Below are 18,831 nucleotides of genomic sequence, written 5' to 3'. Positions count from 1 at the left end.
TGTAGTCAGCTGTTTTTGGGTGGAGTGCTCTGTATATGTCTACTGGGTCTATCTCGTCAAGATTTTCATTTAAGTCCACTGTTTCTTTATTGACCTTTTGTCTGGATGATCTATCTATTGATGTAAGTGGGGTATTAAGATCCCCTACTATTATTGTGCTGTTGTTAATGTCTCCTTTTAGGTTTGTTAATAGTTGCTTATGTATTTTGGTGCTCCTATGTTGGGTGTATATGTATTTATAATTGATACGTCTTCTTGGTGGAGTGCCCCTTTTATCATTATTTATTTCCCTTCTTTGTCTCTCTTGACCCGTTTTATCTTCATGTCTACTTTGTCTGACATGAGTATGGCAGCACCTGCATTCTTTTGTTTGCCATTAGCTTGGAGTATTGTCTTCCATCCTTTCACTCTGAGCCTGTGCTTGTCTTTAGAGCTGAGATGTGTTTCTTGGAGGCAACATATTGTTGGGTCTTGCTTTTTAATCCATCCTGCCACTCTGTATCTTTTGATTGGAGAGTTCAATCCATTTACATTTAGGGTAATTATTGATATATAAGGGCTTAATGTTGCTGTTTTGTCATTTATTTTCTGGTTCTTTTGCATTTCCTTTGTTTCTTGTCCCATTTGTTTCGGACTGCCAATTCAGTTTGGTGGTTCTGTCTTATGATTCTTCTAGTTTTCTCTTTGTTTATCATATGTGATTTCGTTTTGATTATTTGTTTAGTGGTTACCTTAAGATTTGTATAAAAAATCTTGTGTATGAGATAGTCCATTATCTGATGGCCTCTTATTTCCTTATACTAAGTCAATTCAATCTCTTTCCTTTTCCTCTTCTCAGTCATTCTTGTTATAACTTATTCTATCTTGTGTTGTTGGTGTGTGTTTACAGTGATGAGGTTATATTTATTTTTGGTGAATTCCTTCCTTTGATCTTTGATTTTGGTTTTTAAGTGGTTGCTTACCTATTCCAGTAAAGATCTACTACTGATTTTGTCTACCTATTTTTCTCCTTGCTCCAAGCTTTGTATTCTTCTTTCTCTTCTTTTTTTCAGGCCTGAGCGCCTTCTTGAGTATTTCTTGTAGTGGGAGTCTCGTGGCCATGAACTCCCTTAGCTTTTGTTTATCTGGGAAAGTTACTATTTCTCCATCATATTTGAAGGTTATTTTTGCTGGATAGAGTATTCTTGGCTGAAAGTTTTTGTCTTTCAGTATTTTGAATATATCATTCTAGTCTCTCCTAGCCTGTAAAGTTTCTGTTGAGAAATCCGCTGAGAGCCTGATGGGAGTTCCTTTGTACGTTATTTTTTGTTTTTGTCTAGCTGCCCTTAATATTGTTTCTTTGTCATTGACTTTAGCCAGTCTTACCACTATATGTCATGGAGTGGACCTTTGCCTGTTGACGTATTTAGGCGACCTATTGGCTTCACTTACTGGTATTTCCTGCTCCTTCCCCAGATTTGGGAAGTTCTCAGCTATTATTTCCTTGAATAGGCTCTCTGTTCCTCTTTCCCTCTCTTCTCCCTCAGGAATACCTATAATTCTTATGTTACATTTCCTAATAGAGTCAGATATTCCTCGGAGACTTTCTTCATTTCTTTTTAGTCTTAGTTCTCTCTCCTCTTCCATTTGGAGCATATCTGTATTCCTATCCTCTATAATGCTAATTTTTTCCTCCATATTGTCAGCTCTGTTCTTTAAAGATTCCAGATTCTCCTTTATCTCCTCCATTGTGTTCTTCATCTCCATCAGTACTGATTGGTTTTTCTTTATGATTTCAATCTCTTTTGTGAAGAAACTCCTAATCTCATTGAATTGTTTGTCTGTATTATCTCGTATTTCATTGAGTTTTTTATGATAGCTATTTTGAAATCTCTGTCATTTAGGTTATGGTTTTCTGTGTCTTCATGGTTGGTTTCTGGGTGCTTGTCATTTTCCTTCTAGCCTGGTGATTTCATGTACCTTTGCACTGTGGTTCCTGTATTTGCTTTGTTTTTCCTCATCCTGGAAATATCTGGTTGCAATTTCCACCCGCTACCACCATGTGGGGGTTAAGGGCTGTGTAATGTGAGCCCCCTGCCCTCTGCCCCTGCTGCTTGCTGCAATCGGCTGGCCACTTGGTCTGGTCTGGTCAGCTGAGCTGCAGTGTCCGGCATGTGGGGGGGGTCTCTCTTTTGCCACTGGGTCCTTGGCGTGGGGGGCTTCTTGCTCACCCCTCTTTATCCGCTCTCCTGGGGTGCTCAGATGTTGATGGTACCCTTGTAGCAGTTCTGAGTCCTCTGTGTGGGAATTTCCCACTGGCTGAGAGAGCCCAAAGAGCTATGGTTTCCCTGCAGAGGGCTGCCCCTCCCCCCTCTCTGGGAGCCATGTGGACCAGGCTCGCCGATCTGATGGGGAAGGAGAGGAGTTTTCCTTACCTCTCCCCACTTCCTCTGGGGGCCCCAGCACAGTCCACTCTCAGATGTGCGGCAATGTGGATCTTTCCGATCTTCCTTTTCACTGTCTAGGAGTCCATTGTTGGTCTGTGACTGTTCCTTTTGTTGTATCTTATCAGGGGAAGAGTTTACAGGAAAACTCACTCTGCCATGATGCTGATGTCACTCTCCTCCATTTAATTTTTATATAGGCTTTTAATGGAATCTAGTGTTATTCTTTAAGCATGTTTTTAAGTGTTCTTAACTTTCATTTATATTCTCCTTTTTGTAGGTAGAGCAGCAGTGTCAGAGCCTTAAGGAGTTTTACCAAACTGAAAACCTGCAGGAGGAAGAGGACGAGGCTAAAGCTAAGCATTGGTCTGACTCCGCTGAGAAGCAGTGGCAGCTATTTTTAAAGAGGAGCTTTTTAACTCAAGATCTAGGGCTTGAGTTCCTTAATTTAATAAACATGGTGAGAATGACATTATATGAGTCACACCTTCTGCAAGGATTACTTGTCAAAGTCAAAATCATAAATTTGAAAGTTCAACTGTCTATTAATCAGCAGTGCTGGCTTAGAAAGTTCTTTTTAGCTTCATTCAACCTAGAACAGTCCCAGGATTTACAAGCCTAGCATTTACATGCTTATTTGGTCCTAAACTTCTTTTTAGTTTATAACATGAAGGCTATGTTAATTATTAAGAAGAAAGAGGGACTATAATCCAAATGCAACGCTGTTATTATTACATAGAATCCTCAGTAGAATTTCAACCAAAAGTTCTGGGTTATGTTGAGAGCATGCAACAAGATCCTTACAAAATTTCCAGCGGCTAAAGATAATGTCTAGGATAAATCTTCATTTTGAAGAATTTCTTACTATAGCAGATCTTTTTATAGTGAAACTCCATTATATTTAGAAGTGTACCCTAAAGTTTAGTTGTCGAGTTATATCTGTAAAATATTCTAGGGCTGGCCCCATGGCTTAGCGGTTAAGTGCACGTGCTCTGCTGCTGGTGGCCCGGGTTTGGATCCCGGGTGCGCACCGACACACTGCTTCTCTGGCCATGCTGAGGCCGCGCCCCACATACAGCAACTAGAAGGATGTGTAACTATGACATGCAACTATCTACTGGGGCTTTGGGGAAAAAAAGGAGGAGGATTGGCAATGGATGTTAGCTCAGAGCTGGTCTTCCTCACCAAAAAAAAAAAAAAAAAATTCTAGAATCCTTATATCAACCTCTGACTCATATAAAATTCTCTACAGAATTCTTAAAAGATGGCTAATCCACCTCTCCTTCAATACTTCAAGTATCTTCCTAATGAAACTTCTCATTTCACTGTTAGAATGCATCAGCTGCTAGAAAACATTTTTTTTTAATGTTACATCAAACGTGTCTTCATATCTGGTTCTAACCCTCTGTAGCTACACAGGCGAAAAAAGTAGTATTTATATTTCATTCCTCTTACAAATGAAAGTCCTTATAACTTTGAAAATAGTTGCTGTGTCTAACTGAGTCTTTTCTGTAGTTAAACACATATAAATCTTTTCTATCGTTTATGAGGTAACTTCGTTTCTCTCTCCATCCTGATCCCTCCTCCCAGAATTTTCTATGGTTTGTCAAAATCATTCAAAAATATAACTAAAAAGTGAAGTTCACCTTCAAAACAAAGTACAGCAAAGTTGACATCATTGTTTACTAGTGAGACCTAAGATTATGCTGACATTTTTAGCAATAAATTCTCTTTTCTGGTTCATATTAAGCTTGTGACGGAGTAAAACTCTCATCACATTTTTATTACAATTCCTGCCAAGCTAGGTCTCTCTATCTTATCTCTGTATCAGCTATTTGTCTTTTACATGCAAATATACCTTTATATTTATTTCTATTTAATTTCATTTGTTAGTCTTCACTCACAATTCTATCTTGTTAAACTAATTTTGAACCTGCTACCTACTACATTAGCCATCTCTCCTGGGTTTAGTTCTATACATTGATAAGTAAGCCTCCCGTGGCTGCAATTAGATCTTTTATAATAGTGTCTGATGGGCAGGTTGACATTCCAATCCATTAAGCAATCAATTGATTAACCAGTTTTTTACATAGTCATGGATGCTCCCAGCAGTACTTTACTTCAACCACTATTTCACAACCCTTTTCTTAAGTCTGCCATGGGAGACATTGCTCAAAGGAAGGTCTACCTACCTAGTATCCTATCAATTACATGAATATAATTCGGCATAAATCAGGTTGACCTCTAGTGATTAAGGCATTCTTTCTAAAGTGCTCACAAACTACTTGATCAACAATGAATTTATCGCACTGGTTTTCAATGTAAAGCTTACCAATCTGTAAATTATGTAGCCATCCTTTTGAAAATCAAGGCATTTTCCTTTCTCTAATTTTCTGGCCCTTCTCTTATTTTCTATAGATTTGCAAAGATAACTGACATCTGCAATTTTCTCAGTACTCTGAGATGTGGTTAATCCCAGTCTGGAGCCTGAATTCATTTAGAAGAGTTAAGTTCTGTCTAACTGTCCTCATCTACTTTGAACTACAATTTTCTCTTTATCTTCTTTGTTTCAATCTTTGCGGTTTGAAGGCCATTCTTGTTAAATCTGTGTGGAAAGAGAATATGCATTAAATAGTCCTAATTTATCTAATACTATTCTTAAGCAGCAGAGAAAACTTACTAAGCAATTTGCCCATGTTCTTATTTTTTACAGGTGCTTTATTGTAAAAAAGTAGTTATTTTCTACTTGGAACATTTAGAACATATATTATCTATCTATCTATATTTATCTCTCTCTCTATCTTTTACATTTTTACTCTGTTCAGTATATCTTTTTCCATCTCTTGATTGTGTACTTCTCTAATTTGCACTCATAGGGAATTATTGCAAAAATTCCCCCCAAAAAAATTGCAAACTGCATTTTTTTTTTGCCTATCTTTTTTTGTGTGTGTGAGGAAGGTCAGCCCTGAGCTAACATCTGCCAATCCTCTTCGTTTTGCTGAGGAAGATTGGCCCTGGGCTAACATCCGTGCCCATCGTCCTCCACTTTATATGGGACGCCACCACAGCATGGCTTGACATGCGGTGCGTTGGTACGCGCCTGGGATCCGAACCGGTGAACCCCGGGCTGCTGCAGTGGAGAGCGCGCACTTAACCGCTTGTGCCACTGGGCCAGCCCCCTGCCTATCTTTGTTATTACTAATTTCATTGCAGAAATTTTATTTTTCAGTTCTGGAATTTTCTGGTTCTGTTTTATTAGATTTATATTGCTGATGAAATTTTCTTTCTTGTCCTCTCTTTCTCCATCTTTCCTATACTTTCTTGACCATTTTAATTATGGCATTTTTAAAGTGGTGGTCAGCTAATTCCAACATCTGGATCCAGAGTTGTTTTTATTGTACACTTTTTCTCTTGGTTTCCAGTCATGTAGTCCTGTCCTGGCGGGACTCGTGAATATCTATCAAATGTCAGGCATTGTGTATAAAAGATTGTAGGGGTCCCAGATGGTGTAATTTTCTTTCCCCCCGTGGATGTCGGTGTGATCACTTAAGCCAATCAAGAGCTAGTGGAGTTGAGTCTGGAGTGTAGTCCTCTCAAGGCTCACTCTACTCTCTGGGCTCTCAGAGATTTCACCTTAGAGCTTGGTGCATTCTTTGAGTTCTCCCCGCCGGCAGGTCCCCAACACCAATCTTTGTCTTGGGAAACTGCTGCAAACCTCCACTCTGCTTTTCAGAGGGTTTTGCTTAGTTTTTTTAATCCACTGCCCTGTATAGCTCCAATAGTTTGTTAATGTCCTTAGAAGAAGATCAGCTGTGTTGCTTGATGCCCCCTCCCCACAAGTGTCTGCCAAAGCTCTATTGGTTTCTCTGTTCTCCAGCAAAGCCTCAATGATCAGCCTCCCATCAGTGCACAGAGTTGGGAAATGCCCCTGGCCAGGGCAAAAGTGGTGACAGGCGAGCTCAGGTTCTTCCTTCTCTGGAGTCTCAGCCTCTTGAGTTCTTGCTGTGGCAGCAGCTCTCAGCTGCCTTCAAATAGATGCTATCTGCATTTTTTCCAGCTTTTCTGGTTGTTCTAAGCAGAATCACTGTTCTGCCACTGGCTACTCCATATTACCCAGAAACAGAAGTCCTTTATTACTTATTTAGAATGTTGAAGATTGTCCAGTCAGATTTTCATTTAAGATCTACAGCAGGAACCCATTCCGACTAATGTTTTGTGTCTATGTCTGAATAAATTTATGTTATCGTGATATTCACATGCTCACTTAAATTCCTTCTTATTGGTAAGAATTAAGGTCCGCATAATGGTTAACTTTATTGGTTCAGTGACATTTGGAGATATGAAATTTTTGGTAAAGCAAGTAAAATACAACTTTTATTTTCTTCTATCTTTTGGACCATTAGGCTTTTAAACAAACATTATTGTTGAAATATGGTAACCGGTTTGGTTGTTAAGAAGGAAGAAGGCCAGCTGGCATTTTCCATTGAGTGTTCTGGTCGTGATTGGGTTGCTGTGGCTCATATTTTCAAGATTGAAATTGAAATTTTTTCAGTTCATCTAAATATCATCCCAATCAAAGAAACCAATTTAGGCCAGAAATCTGGCAGACATCTTGATGAAAGTGCCAATTTACTAATTTATAATGGTGAATACCAAGAATGCTCTCCAGGATACTGTCTTCCTGTTATCAAGGTATCTGGAAAGCAATACGTTGGAAGATCATTCATTGTGTGTGAATCTAATTGGGAAGTGGAGAATTTAGTGTCCTAATTACACCAGATTATGGCAAATTTTTCCATGTCCTTACACAGAAGTAGAATGAGTAGTGTGTTTACTAACTAAACCTCAGGCAAATTATTTAATCTTCCTGAATGGCCAAAATACTTCAGCTGCCAAATACATAATCACTCTTCTTGAATCCTGCTAGCTAGATATGAACAAATAGTCCTGTAGTTCTCCCTTTTCTAGACCTTACTCAGATCAATTATGATTATGATTGTAACTGACATGTTGCAATTTTCAAGTTTAAATTAAATTATGTACTATATTACATTTTGAATAATAGTTTCTTAATAATATGTGAAAGATACCCTACCTTTATTAACAGCATGAAAATATATTTAACAGATAAATATATTTAACTGATAAATATGTTAATAGATAAAAAATATATTTGTGATTCTTGCTATAGTTGTCTAATATCTTTTATAGTATGTAGCCTCTTAGTCATCATAATTATAGAATGCATCGTTTTATTACTAGATCCCCAAATTCAAGGGGGAAATCTCACATAGTACCTGCAATTATATTTTTTGCAATTAATTGACATTTTATAATGTCCAAATTAATATAGAAATATAAATGTGGAATATTAGTGTTATTTAAAATAATTTAAAGATAAGATGGCCTATTATTTAAAATATTTTGTTACATATTTAAGACACTGTCTTCTCACTGCAATCTAAAAGGTTCCTTAACTTTTAGATACCTAACTGTCATTGCCCTTCTAGAAATACATTTGCTCCTTAGAAATTCAAAGATATATTGAGAAAGGCTGGCCATGAAAGTAAAAACCACTGTTTTGCCAAACAAATATTCTTCTGTATTTTTTGGTGCTTGCACATAAAAAAAGCACTTGGTCTTAATCTTTACCTCTCTTATCCTTCAGCCTCCAATTTAATTTCCCCTTGTTTAAAACCACTGTTTAAAGGATTTCAAATCAGTCAGCTAGAACATATGGAAGTTGGGAAGAAGTCTTTGAATTTAGGTATTGTGCTTCTAGTGCACAATAGAGATACAAATATAGAGATATATAGCTGCACAGTTCAGTTCTCACAAAAGGGAGTAACTTGAGGAACTGTTCACTAGGGAGCTTTAAGATAGTTATAATACATACATTGGGATAGTTTAAAGAGAAAAACAGGCCCAAAACAAGCTGCCCCCTCATATTCCTTGATATTAACATTTTGACATATTCTAATGAGTGTATTAAAATAAAAAGTGCAATACACTTCAAAACTTATGCATTAAAATAATCTTGACTGCAACATTTCTGGATCCCAGGGCTCAATCATCCCTCAAGCCCGGGAAATAACCAGACCCTAGCAGAGGACTCACACTGCTGGGGTCTTGAAGAACTCGAGACCTGCTATCCCAGCATAGAATACAAGTTGTGAGAGCCCTGCTGTGCCTCTTGCAGTCTTTTCAGATTTGCCTTGGTATCAGCACTGTGCTCCGCTTGGGCTGTGATCAATCATTTGCCTCCTAGAATCGTTTTATGCAAAAATGTTGTTATTTCTTGGGAAAGAAAAGCCATTATATGGATTATTAATTTAACAGGCAAAAGAGAATGAAATATTAAATGTGAAAAATGAGGTGCACATTATGGAGAACACTATGGAAAGACAGAAGGCGGAAAGGGAAGAACTGGGCCGCCTTCGGATGGCATGGCAACTTAAAGCCGCTGCAAGCAAGCCTATGAAACAGCAGTGGGGAGCATTCAAAGAACGACTTAGAAAGGTGAGGGAACATGCACCGAATGTTCTTCAGCCTTACAAAGGAATGAAATCCAGTCATACGCTACAACATGGAGGAAACTTGAAAACATTGTGCTAAGTGAAAGGAGCCAGACACAAAAGGATCGGTACTATATGATTCCACTTGCATAAGGTACCTAGAGTAGTCAAATTCATAGAAAAAACAGAGTAGAAGTTACCAGGGGCAGAGGGGAGGGGGAATGAGGAGGTAGTGTTTAATGGGTACAGAGTTTCTGTTTGGGATGATGAAAAAGTTCTGGAGATGGATGGTGGTGATGGTTGCATACCAATGTGAATGTACTAATGCTACTGACCTGCACACTTAAAATGGTTAAAATGGTAAATTTTGTTACATGTATTGTACCACAATAAAAAGAAAAAAAGTAAAGGAGACCCAGGGCCTGTGCTTTTGTCCATTAATGGATTAGAACCACAAGCTGGCTCGAGGTAGTGAGTGTTTTCATGGAGATTGAAAAGTTTGATGACCACATCACCACTGGAATGATCATATTGTATTTGCTGGTGATGTCAAAGAATACATATGCATAACTATCCAATATTTATTTCAGACTACTCACAACTTAAAACTTCTTCAGGAAGCACTTATGCCTGTGTCTGCGCTTGACCTTGGAGGGAGCCTCCAGACCATTTTAGGTCTACGAAAAAAATGGAATGAAATGAAGCCTCAATTCCAGGTGAAGAAATAGGTTGATGGACTTGGGTGAATGGAAAAAAAAATTTATAACTATTTGGTTGTGGTTTACCTAATTAATTTTCACAGACTGGTGAATTAATATTTTTTTAAACAAAAACATTGCTTGTCTAAAAATCCACTTTAAAGACATATTTTTCTTACTGTTTTTCTGCAGTGTTCTATATTTGATGATACACAAACATTCAGGCTACAAAATAACTTTAATATATTCTTATCTTAGATTATATTAGTTTACATTAAATTATTTCCTTATTAATGTATTTATCATATATATTCACTCTAATTATTTTCCTAAGGGGTATAGACGTGTTTTAGATTGAAACATCTCAGAGCAAGGATGGGCAACCTCTGACATAGAGGTTCTCCTGGCCTCTGTCCCTGAAATTATTACTGTGATGTCACTGTCCCCACCCACTGAAACCCCAGACTCTTACCACCCTCCCAGGAATTTTGCTGTGCTCTCCCATTCTCCTTCTCAGAGAGCCCTCAGGATATGAGAGATAAAGCCCTGAGTCATGTTCCCAGGCCCTGACTGCTAAATGCATTCCCTACCCGGACCTCCTGCCACCCCTAGACCTAACACGACTGTCAAAAATAGTAGCTAGTCACTTTATCTTTCTGCCTAGATTCTTGTTCTTTGCTGCAAAGTTAAATACCTGCGTATCTGTTTGTCACTACTTTGTTAGTGTTGGCTTTAAAGAACGCCAGAATGAGAAGATTGAAGATTTGGGGAATATCTAATTTAGATTCCTTTAACACAAAGCTGATGTAATATATAACCACCCTACACACACAAAACACACACACCTTTGTAGCCCATAGTGAACTCTTTCCTCTAAACTCTTAGAAAATTCCATTAGCCTACGTGTTAGGCTTTGATATACACTATGTTATATGTTTACTTGCATTTCATCTGTGCACACATGCACACACTCCTGCACATGCACGAGTGTATGGTGTGTGTAAATGCCTCGAAATCAGGGACCATTCCCAAGCTTCATTGGCTCTCTCACCGTGACATGCAAGTATTTGATGCCGACAGGCTTGATTTCAACTCGAAGAACCTTATTAGGTTGCTCTTCTGGAGATTATTTCCTTAGCCCTAAGTCATTTCCATTACTTTTATCTTTGATATAAGATCCATTCCTGAAATTACAGTGGCTTCCTCTTTGAGTTGTCCACCCTTTGCAAGTTCTCCCCCAGGATCTGAATTCCTATAAGAGATATCGGAGCAGTGCTGGGTAAAAGGAAGGCAGTTTATCCCTCTCTACATGTGGTGGCTATTTGTGGATTCTGGGATGGCCATTTTTAAAGCAGCATATCTTCTATGTTGCTCAGCTGGTGGTTCATTCTGATCATTCTTTTATCACAGACGTCAAATAATTCCCCCAACATATTTTTACACTGTCTTCTCGTGGTGTTCTTACCATACCACCCAATTCTAGTCTGTATTGAGATGATCATGGCTTCATAAAATATCTAAAATACATTTACTTAACAAATGACTAGAATATTTGTTGTGTCATAGAAATATATGACTTTCCATTTCACCACCTAGCTTTGAAACACATTTTTTGCATTGCTCATAATTTTTTAAAAATTTCGGAGAAGATGGGGATGGAATAATATATCCCTAGCATCAAGCACAATACCTGGATTTGCAGGGGTGGGGGTAAGGCTCACAATAAGTATATGTTAACAAATGAGAGAATGACTCATTATTTAGATCTTCATATAGTCAGTTGTAAAGTAAAAAGCTCTCTAAAAGCTGGATTTGTCTTATTGTTTTCAACTTTTTAGCAACTGAATGATGAGGTTGAGTATATTATAAAAGAATCGGAAGAGTTAGGTGACAAAGGAGCCCCTGTGAAAGAGAAGTTTCAACAACTGAAGGACCTTATTCACCTCCATCAAAACCAGAAAGAGAGGATCCGAGATTACGAGGATATCCTGTATAAGACAGTCCAGTTCCACCAAGTCAAGGAGGAGGTAAGACTTGTTGTGGATGTCTGGAAGACCCTCTGTTTTAAACTATGAAATTAAATGTAAATTATTGTGAAATAAAGACCAAATTGCTTATTCTGATATTAGAGGCTTTCCACAATCTGGCCCTAACTTTTCTCTCACCACGCCCCATCCTCCCTTATGTTCCAGCCAAACTGAGCTCTTCTTTGTCTCTCAAAGATGGCGCACACATTCCTCACTCTAAGCCTTGACTCCCAGGCTGCCATTATCTGACAGGTCCTTTTCTTTCCTCTCTACTGTCTAAACCCTGACCCTCTTTCCAACAATCCTGCCTGCTTTGAGTGATTTCTTTCTCTTCTAAATTCCCAGAACTCTCATTGTTAATTCTACACATCTGTCTTTTTTAACATCTTGATTCCTAATTACTTTTTGATAAACATAGCTCTTTTCCTACCAACTCAAGTGTTTAAGCTCTTTGAGGGAAGAAAACAAATTCAATTTTTCTGTATCTCAAGTATCTGATGTCATAGAGTGCTCAGTAAATATTTATTTGTTGGTGGCTGTTGTTGTTTTTACAAAAACTTCATAGTTATTAGCCTCTATTAGCAGAAAATGGAGATGTATTGATATCCCTTTAAAATAGCCTCTGAATTTACTCAGATCACACATTTAGATCTTGCTAATGTTTTAGGCTATGACCAAAAAGAGTGTTTTCTCTAACTAATAGAACTGACAACATTAGCCCCTCAATTTTACCTATTGATTTGTAACATTTCTTTGGCTATAACACTAATAATTATTGATGGTCTTGACAGCATTTTGACCAACTCATAATATATGTTATAGGAAATAGGCTTTAAAAAGAAAACTGTCTTCATAAAAATATGAAACCCGTGGTAATTGTTAATGTCCAAAATTCCAGCTGGGACATCTCATCAGATCAAGAGAACTGGAGTTTCTGGAACAGCCAAAGGAACTGGATGATGCTCACGATGCCCAGGTTTACCTCAGTCGCTCTCAGGAAAAGCAGGCCCATATAGACCATCTCCATAAACTGGCCCTTTCCCTGGGAGTGGACATCATCTCATCAGTGCAGCGGCCTGTAAGCAACTTAGAACACCATCATTTACAGCCAATTGTAGCTGGGAGTTGGGCTATACTATGAAAGAAACCAGGCATATTGCCTAAAAAATATATTAAACCATTGGAGTAGTTATTTGTGGTGAGTTTCTACCACTTATAACAAAAGAAAAAAAATTAAGGCGAAGAAAATCTGATTATAAAAGTCTTGTTTAATATTAAAATAATAAAATTGTAGAGCTGTGTGTCTAATATGGCAACTGGGTTTTAACATTTAAAATATGCTTAATACAATTAAGGAATGAACCTTTTAATTTAATATAATTTTAATTAATTTAAATTATAACTAATACTCAGTATAGTTATTGGAAAGCTTTTAACTATGCTGGGAACAATTTGGATATGTGAATCTACTTTTAAAACTGTAAACTCGATGAATTTTAAATACGGATCCAATATTTCTGATAGAAATTTAGCAACAATTGAGATGTGCTCTCAGTGTGAAATACATACCAGATTTCAAAGATATAGTATAAAAAGAACCTTATTAATATTTTTATATTTGGTTACATGTTAAAATGATATTTGGTTACATGAACTATATTATGAAATTAATTTTACCTGTTTCTTTTTTACTTTTTAATATGAGTACTAGAAAATTTAAAATTACTTATGTGGCTCACGTTATATTTCTATTGGACAATGCTGCTTTAGCATTCCAAATCTGGAAGGTATCCAAGAGATCATGGAGCCTAGGACTCTCATTTTATAGATGGAGAATCTGATCTCAGAGAAGCCTCTTTATCCATAAAAGCCAGAATGGAGAAGCCACAGCATCCTGGCTCCACCCAGGGCTCTGGGCACCAGTTATTGGATCTGCTTTATTCCACTGGACTGACCTCAACAAAAGAGACTAAAAGAGAAGGAAATAATTCCAGATCAAATTTTCATAAATAACACATAGGGCTCTGATTTTTTAAAAAAAATATTCTTCTCCAAATTCCTAATTTGAGGGAAGAAAAGATTATGTTAATTCTGTCCAGTCATGTATAATATTAATAAAATCATATGGCCAATTTCATTTTAAAGTTCATTTAAGATATCCACTAAACTATACAGAATGCAGTGAACCTAAAGTATTTTTTTTAACTGAAAAGACAGAGAAATACAAAATATCTGTTGCTGCTAATAGAACCTATTTTTACCAAGAAGGAGCTTTCTTTTTAAAAAGTTTTATTTTATTAGTTTAAAAAGCAAAAAAAAGTAAGACGTCTCACTTTGCACAAATAATGTAAATTGTTCTCCAATCCAAGTCTGGCCTTGGCCTCAGCAGCCCTCTGTGCTGAGTAGAGATTGGAGCACTTGCATAATGAACTCGAGGTTAAGCTCAAGTTGACAGGAAAATTATAGTGCAGAAGCCGAATATTTCTAATGCATATTTTATGCCCTTTTGAAGTAAAAATTATACCTTATAATGAATGGTGTCTCTGAGGAGCTGAGTGTGATGAGCAAATCTTCAAAACTGAAGTTTTGAGACTGGAAATGTAACGGTTTGCCTTTCCCATCTTGCTGGGTGTCTGGCTTCTTTGCGAAATCATTACATTCAAATATGCTTAAGGTAAAGTAAATCAGAAGCCTATTTATTTTTTTAAAAAGTGTCCTTTGTGAACCTCATAATGCAGGTAAAGAGCACATTCGTCTCATTGCTGTTTTGCCCATTCCCTTTCTCTCTTCCACTTCCCTTTCGTTTTTAGAACTGTTCTAATGTTTCTGCAAAGAACCTACAGCAGCAGCTGGACATCCTTGAGAGGGACAGTATGAACTGCCGTGCCAAGGCCGAGGAGTATGACCGCACCCTCACCCACAGCTTGGAGTACTGCTCCACAAGGGACGAGATAAATGAGGTGGGGTGCAGGGGTGAGAACTGACACATTGCCAAAAACCGCTCTGAACCTAAAACGTGCGTCTTAATGTCCACACACGCATAATCAGGAGACTTTTTTTCACTCGACCTTTAATCCTCTAAGCAATGGCCTCAGGGATCAGAAAGTATGAGTAAACTTCAAGCTCCCAAACTTGTTGAAGAGTTGGTATGTTGTCAGAGCATAGAAAAACCTAGAATGCAGTATTACGGTTTTTTTGTTTGCCTTTTCCCCCCTACTCAAACCCTTCTAGCAGCCGTTTGCTTTAGTGGATACAGCCCGTCAGGGCAGAAAGGGTGACACTGTCCCTGTGCGGCCAGCTCCAGCCTGCTGAGATTCTATTTAAGTACCACTGACTCATGGTGAAGGGGGTGATAAGGGCCAGGGGAGCTACAAAGTATTACCACTGAAGTCAAGTGGCTGGTTTCATATTTACTCAAATGGAGTGGCTTCTCTGGGAAACCACTCCTAGAGAAAAAGGAGTAACAGATGAAATTCATCCCTGGTGTCCATGCACCCCCACGCCCCCCACATAATTCCACCTCTTCTCCCTCAGTTCTACGCACACCCCCACCCCACCAGACATGAGCTGAACCACAACCACCCTCCCCTAGTTAAACTTCTGTTCAAAGGCGAACTGTTCTGGGGTGAAAACACAGATAGGGATAGCAAGGGTCTTGATTCTTGACTGGGAATTGACAGCAGAACACAAGGTACCGTAATTCCAGATTTGTCTCCATTTAGAGCAAAATGTTTCTGAGTTTATTAGTCACAAGTCCATTAGGAAGGAGGGTGGAGGGAAAAGGAAAGGGTAAACCTTCTCTATTGTTCTGTTTATGCTGTTCACGCAATCCAGGGCCAGTGAGTATCAAATATTATCAAACAACATTAGAGCATGAATTAAAGTGTAACAAGCTAAACTTGAAGGGTGGTCTAGCTCTGAATTGCCCCTTCCCGTCGGCTACACTTCCACAGACCACAGAGGCGCTAACACCAACAGCGATTTTCAATTTAGCAATGTGCCACAGGACTGCAGAGTCTCTGCTCGGGGTCTGTGTTCCAGAAAGTCACCTTGGGCTGGGGACTCGTTAATTCATTCGGGGTTGAACCCATGCTGTAGCCTGCCGTCTGTGTAGTAAAATGGCCTCTCCCAGTGCCTGTGCTGCGGCTAACAATGCTTCAGTCAGGTCTTTTTAAGGAAAACAATCTTAAAGAGAGCACTGTTCTCCTCAAGGCTATAAAATTTAGATTCACAGCCATGAAAACAATTTTTTTACTATCTTCCCCAAAGTTGTCTTCTTTCTTCTTCTTCTTCCCCCTCTTCCTTTTTTTTTTTTTGTAAACTTTGGTCTTGATGAAAATCTGTCCCTTCAGTGATATTCAGTGCTATATTTACTGAAACCACAGTGGAGCAGGCTAAGGGTTCTTCCCAGCTCCCCGTGGCTCAGTTTCCGTTTCCCTGAGGTGCTGTGGCGTTTATAGAGCTGGATCTCCCTGTTCAGCCCTTCCACAGAGGTTCTATTTACAGGGCTACCTCGTGAGGGGTGGTGCTGGGAGCCAGCCGGCCGGGACAACAGATGTCCCTTCCAGTCACAGTAGGGACGCCCCAGGATTGTCTGTACCGTAACAGGAATGAGCAACCACATACGTGTGGGTCTGATTTAGGAATCAGATGTCACTCTAACATGATCTTAAGAATTAAAAGAACTATTCTTCCCATTTGCTTTTACTTCAAATCCAACTAATCTTTGATGTAAGTTCCAGTTTCACATTTAAAGGATCTTTGAAAATCTTTTGTCCTTTTCTCTTTCCTTTCTTGTAGAGATGTAGTAGGCATGTCACAGTGTATAGTTCACACCCTGGACTTTCCAACACAAGCCTAATGAGAAAATAATCAGAAAGAATATTTTCGGTGTCCTTTAGACGAGATCGGGTGCGTTCAGGGTGGTATGGCTGTAGACTCAGTGCCCTTTAGTAAAATAAAGATGTGTGTTCTAGTTTGTATTGCGAATATCAGAGCACAAATAGATGGTCAGATTCCAACTGGTAACAAAATTTGACACCTAGACATTATTATTATCATTATTAGTATTTGGTGTAGTTACTTAAAACATTATGTAAAATTAAAAGCAGCATGTTGCACTATTTTTGTTTTCTGTATAGGACAAATAAAGTCAGATACCCTACCAAGCGTAGCATTAGATTTTTTAAGTTGATTTGAAAAAACACATTATGTTGCTTCCAATGTGCTTAAAGTGCTTCTTGGAAGTTCACCGGCTCTGAGTTGTAATAGATTTTGGAGGATGTCTAGCTCAACATCTTCATTTTTCACATGAGAAAACTGAGGTGTATACAATTTTCATTTGAGTGGTGTGCTACAGCACTGCAGAGTTTCTGCTCATAAAGTTTCAGGGAGTCAGCTTTGGGCCAGAGGCTCATTTATCTGGCACTAGCCTTTATTGGGCACCAACATTGTCACTTGCTAAACTCAGAGTTCACCGTTCACTTAATGTTTTAGCAGATTCAACCACTTGATGGGATGATGTTAAATGTATCCTTTTTCTATCTCCTCTTCTCTCTTTATTTTCCAGCACATCTGTTATAAGCTGTTTGTATGATCTGATATAATAGCACAGTTCATTTGATTATTTCAACCAAAATTACTTTCTTGGCAATTGACTGCACTAAAGGCCCTTAGAAAAGGACTCACTACCTCAAGTGAGGTGCTCTAAATGTGATTTTTCTTTTTTTGATGTGAGGTGATAATTCCTTAAAGACAAAGAACCATGGTTTTGTGTCTTGACTATCTTTGGATAAAATATTATTATTTCCTAATTTCATGCACTATATAAGACATAGGAAATTGTAAAACCTCATTTTCTCCATTTCTACCTACGAGAAAACAGTCTTCATGTTGCCAGATTTGGTTGAGTTTTTTGCACCCATTTCACACAAAGATACATTTGTATGCATGAATATTGAATTTCACTATGTATTTTTTTGCCTGGCGATATAAATAAGTTGCTAATACACAAAGCATTATAGACATATTTTACCATATGACATGACGGAACATCGTTAGTTACTCATTCTTTACATGAACTTATTTAGACATGTAATAAGTTAATATTGAGCATGTTTTCTTCCTGCAACCTGATCAAAAAAATCACCTTCACATTTACCCGATGTTAATGGAAATTTGTAACTGGAGTCTCGTTATGGGTCACGAACAATGACTTTGCTGAAAAGAATAGTAATGACAGAATTGGGGTGGTATCCATTTTCTCAAAATAAATTTTGCTAACAGAAGCTTTCATATAATTATATTACTTCAGCTTGGAATTTTTACACTGTAGCAACATCTTGCCCATCAGGAGAGAAACAGAGGAGGACTTAGTATATATATTCCATTTGTCAGAGTCTTTCGTTCCAGCCCTACATATTCTTTCATCAATTTCGATAAGTCAGTCATCTGAGTTCCAGGGGTACAAGGCAGATTAGAATCAGTGCATTAGGATCGCGGAGCGGTGCTGCTATAGACACATACATAACCAATCAGATTAAACCTCCTGACATTGTATCGCACTTTGCCGTGGACAGAAGGGCCGTGGGCAGTCACCCACAGGCAGGAAAGGAAGAAGAAGAGTGTAGAGAGAGGCAAAACACCCAACAGGGGCAGCCCTATGGTATAGTAGAGATAATTATTATTTTCCAGACTGATAACCCTAATTCATCATTTTAAGACAAAAATCTAAATTATCGTCATTCAACAAATATCATTAATGTGGCTACTGTGTGCTGGGCCCTAAGAATACAAAAGTCTTCGGAGATACAGAAGTCTAGGGCAAATTAAAGCCCGTGGGACTTCACAGTCATAGTCGCTCTTTATCAGGCTCCACCATGGCTCCATTTGGATGGTATGTGTCATAGGATAGGAACGATTATAATTTGTTCTGAAAATGTCCATCCCATAGGGTTAAAAGCTGATAAAAGTTTGGTGTTTAACATGTGCAGCATGACTCTTCTTTCTGAAGAATATAGCGAGTTGAAGTTTGGAATCATAATTATCATGTCCAAAAAATACAACTTAAATATATTATGAGCACACAAAACTTGCAGAGTGGATAAAATAGCCATTACTGAGACGTGCTGCCACCTACAATTTCAAATGGAGTAATTGTCATCTCTTT

At 38.2% G+C, this 18,831-nt stretch overlaps 1 protein-coding gene across 1 annotated transcript in view; it reads left to right on the top strand.

The window, feature by feature from the left end:
* CCDC141 (coiled-coil domain containing 141) overlaps positions 1 to 18,831 on the top strand; it is a 192,082-nt gene that overhangs the window by 147,262 nt on the left and 25,989 nt on the right. The window contains exons 12-17 of the mRNA XM_058549342.1: positions 2,704 to 2,883; positions 8,763 to 8,942; positions 9,529 to 9,654; positions 11,475 to 11,663; positions 12,562 to 12,741; positions 14,474 to 14,623. Coding sequence (XP_058405325.1) covers positions 2,704 to 2,883; positions 8,763 to 8,942; positions 9,529 to 9,654; positions 11,475 to 11,663; positions 12,562 to 12,741; positions 14,474 to 14,623 — 1,005 coding nt within the window. The remainder of the gene's footprint in view (positions 1 to 2,703; positions 2,884 to 8,762; positions 8,943 to 9,528; positions 9,655 to 11,474; positions 11,664 to 12,561; positions 12,742 to 14,473; positions 14,624 to 18,831) is intronic.

This window comes from Diceros bicornis, chromosome 10, assembly GCF_020826845.1.
Source record: "Diceros bicornis minor isolate mBicDic1 chromosome 10, mDicBic1.mat.cur, whole genome shotgun sequence".
NCBI classification, from domain to species: Eukaryota; Metazoa; Chordata; class Mammalia; order Perissodactyla; family Rhinocerotidae; genus Diceros; species Diceros bicornis.
This window is presented reverse-complemented; position numbering and strand designations above follow the sequence as displayed.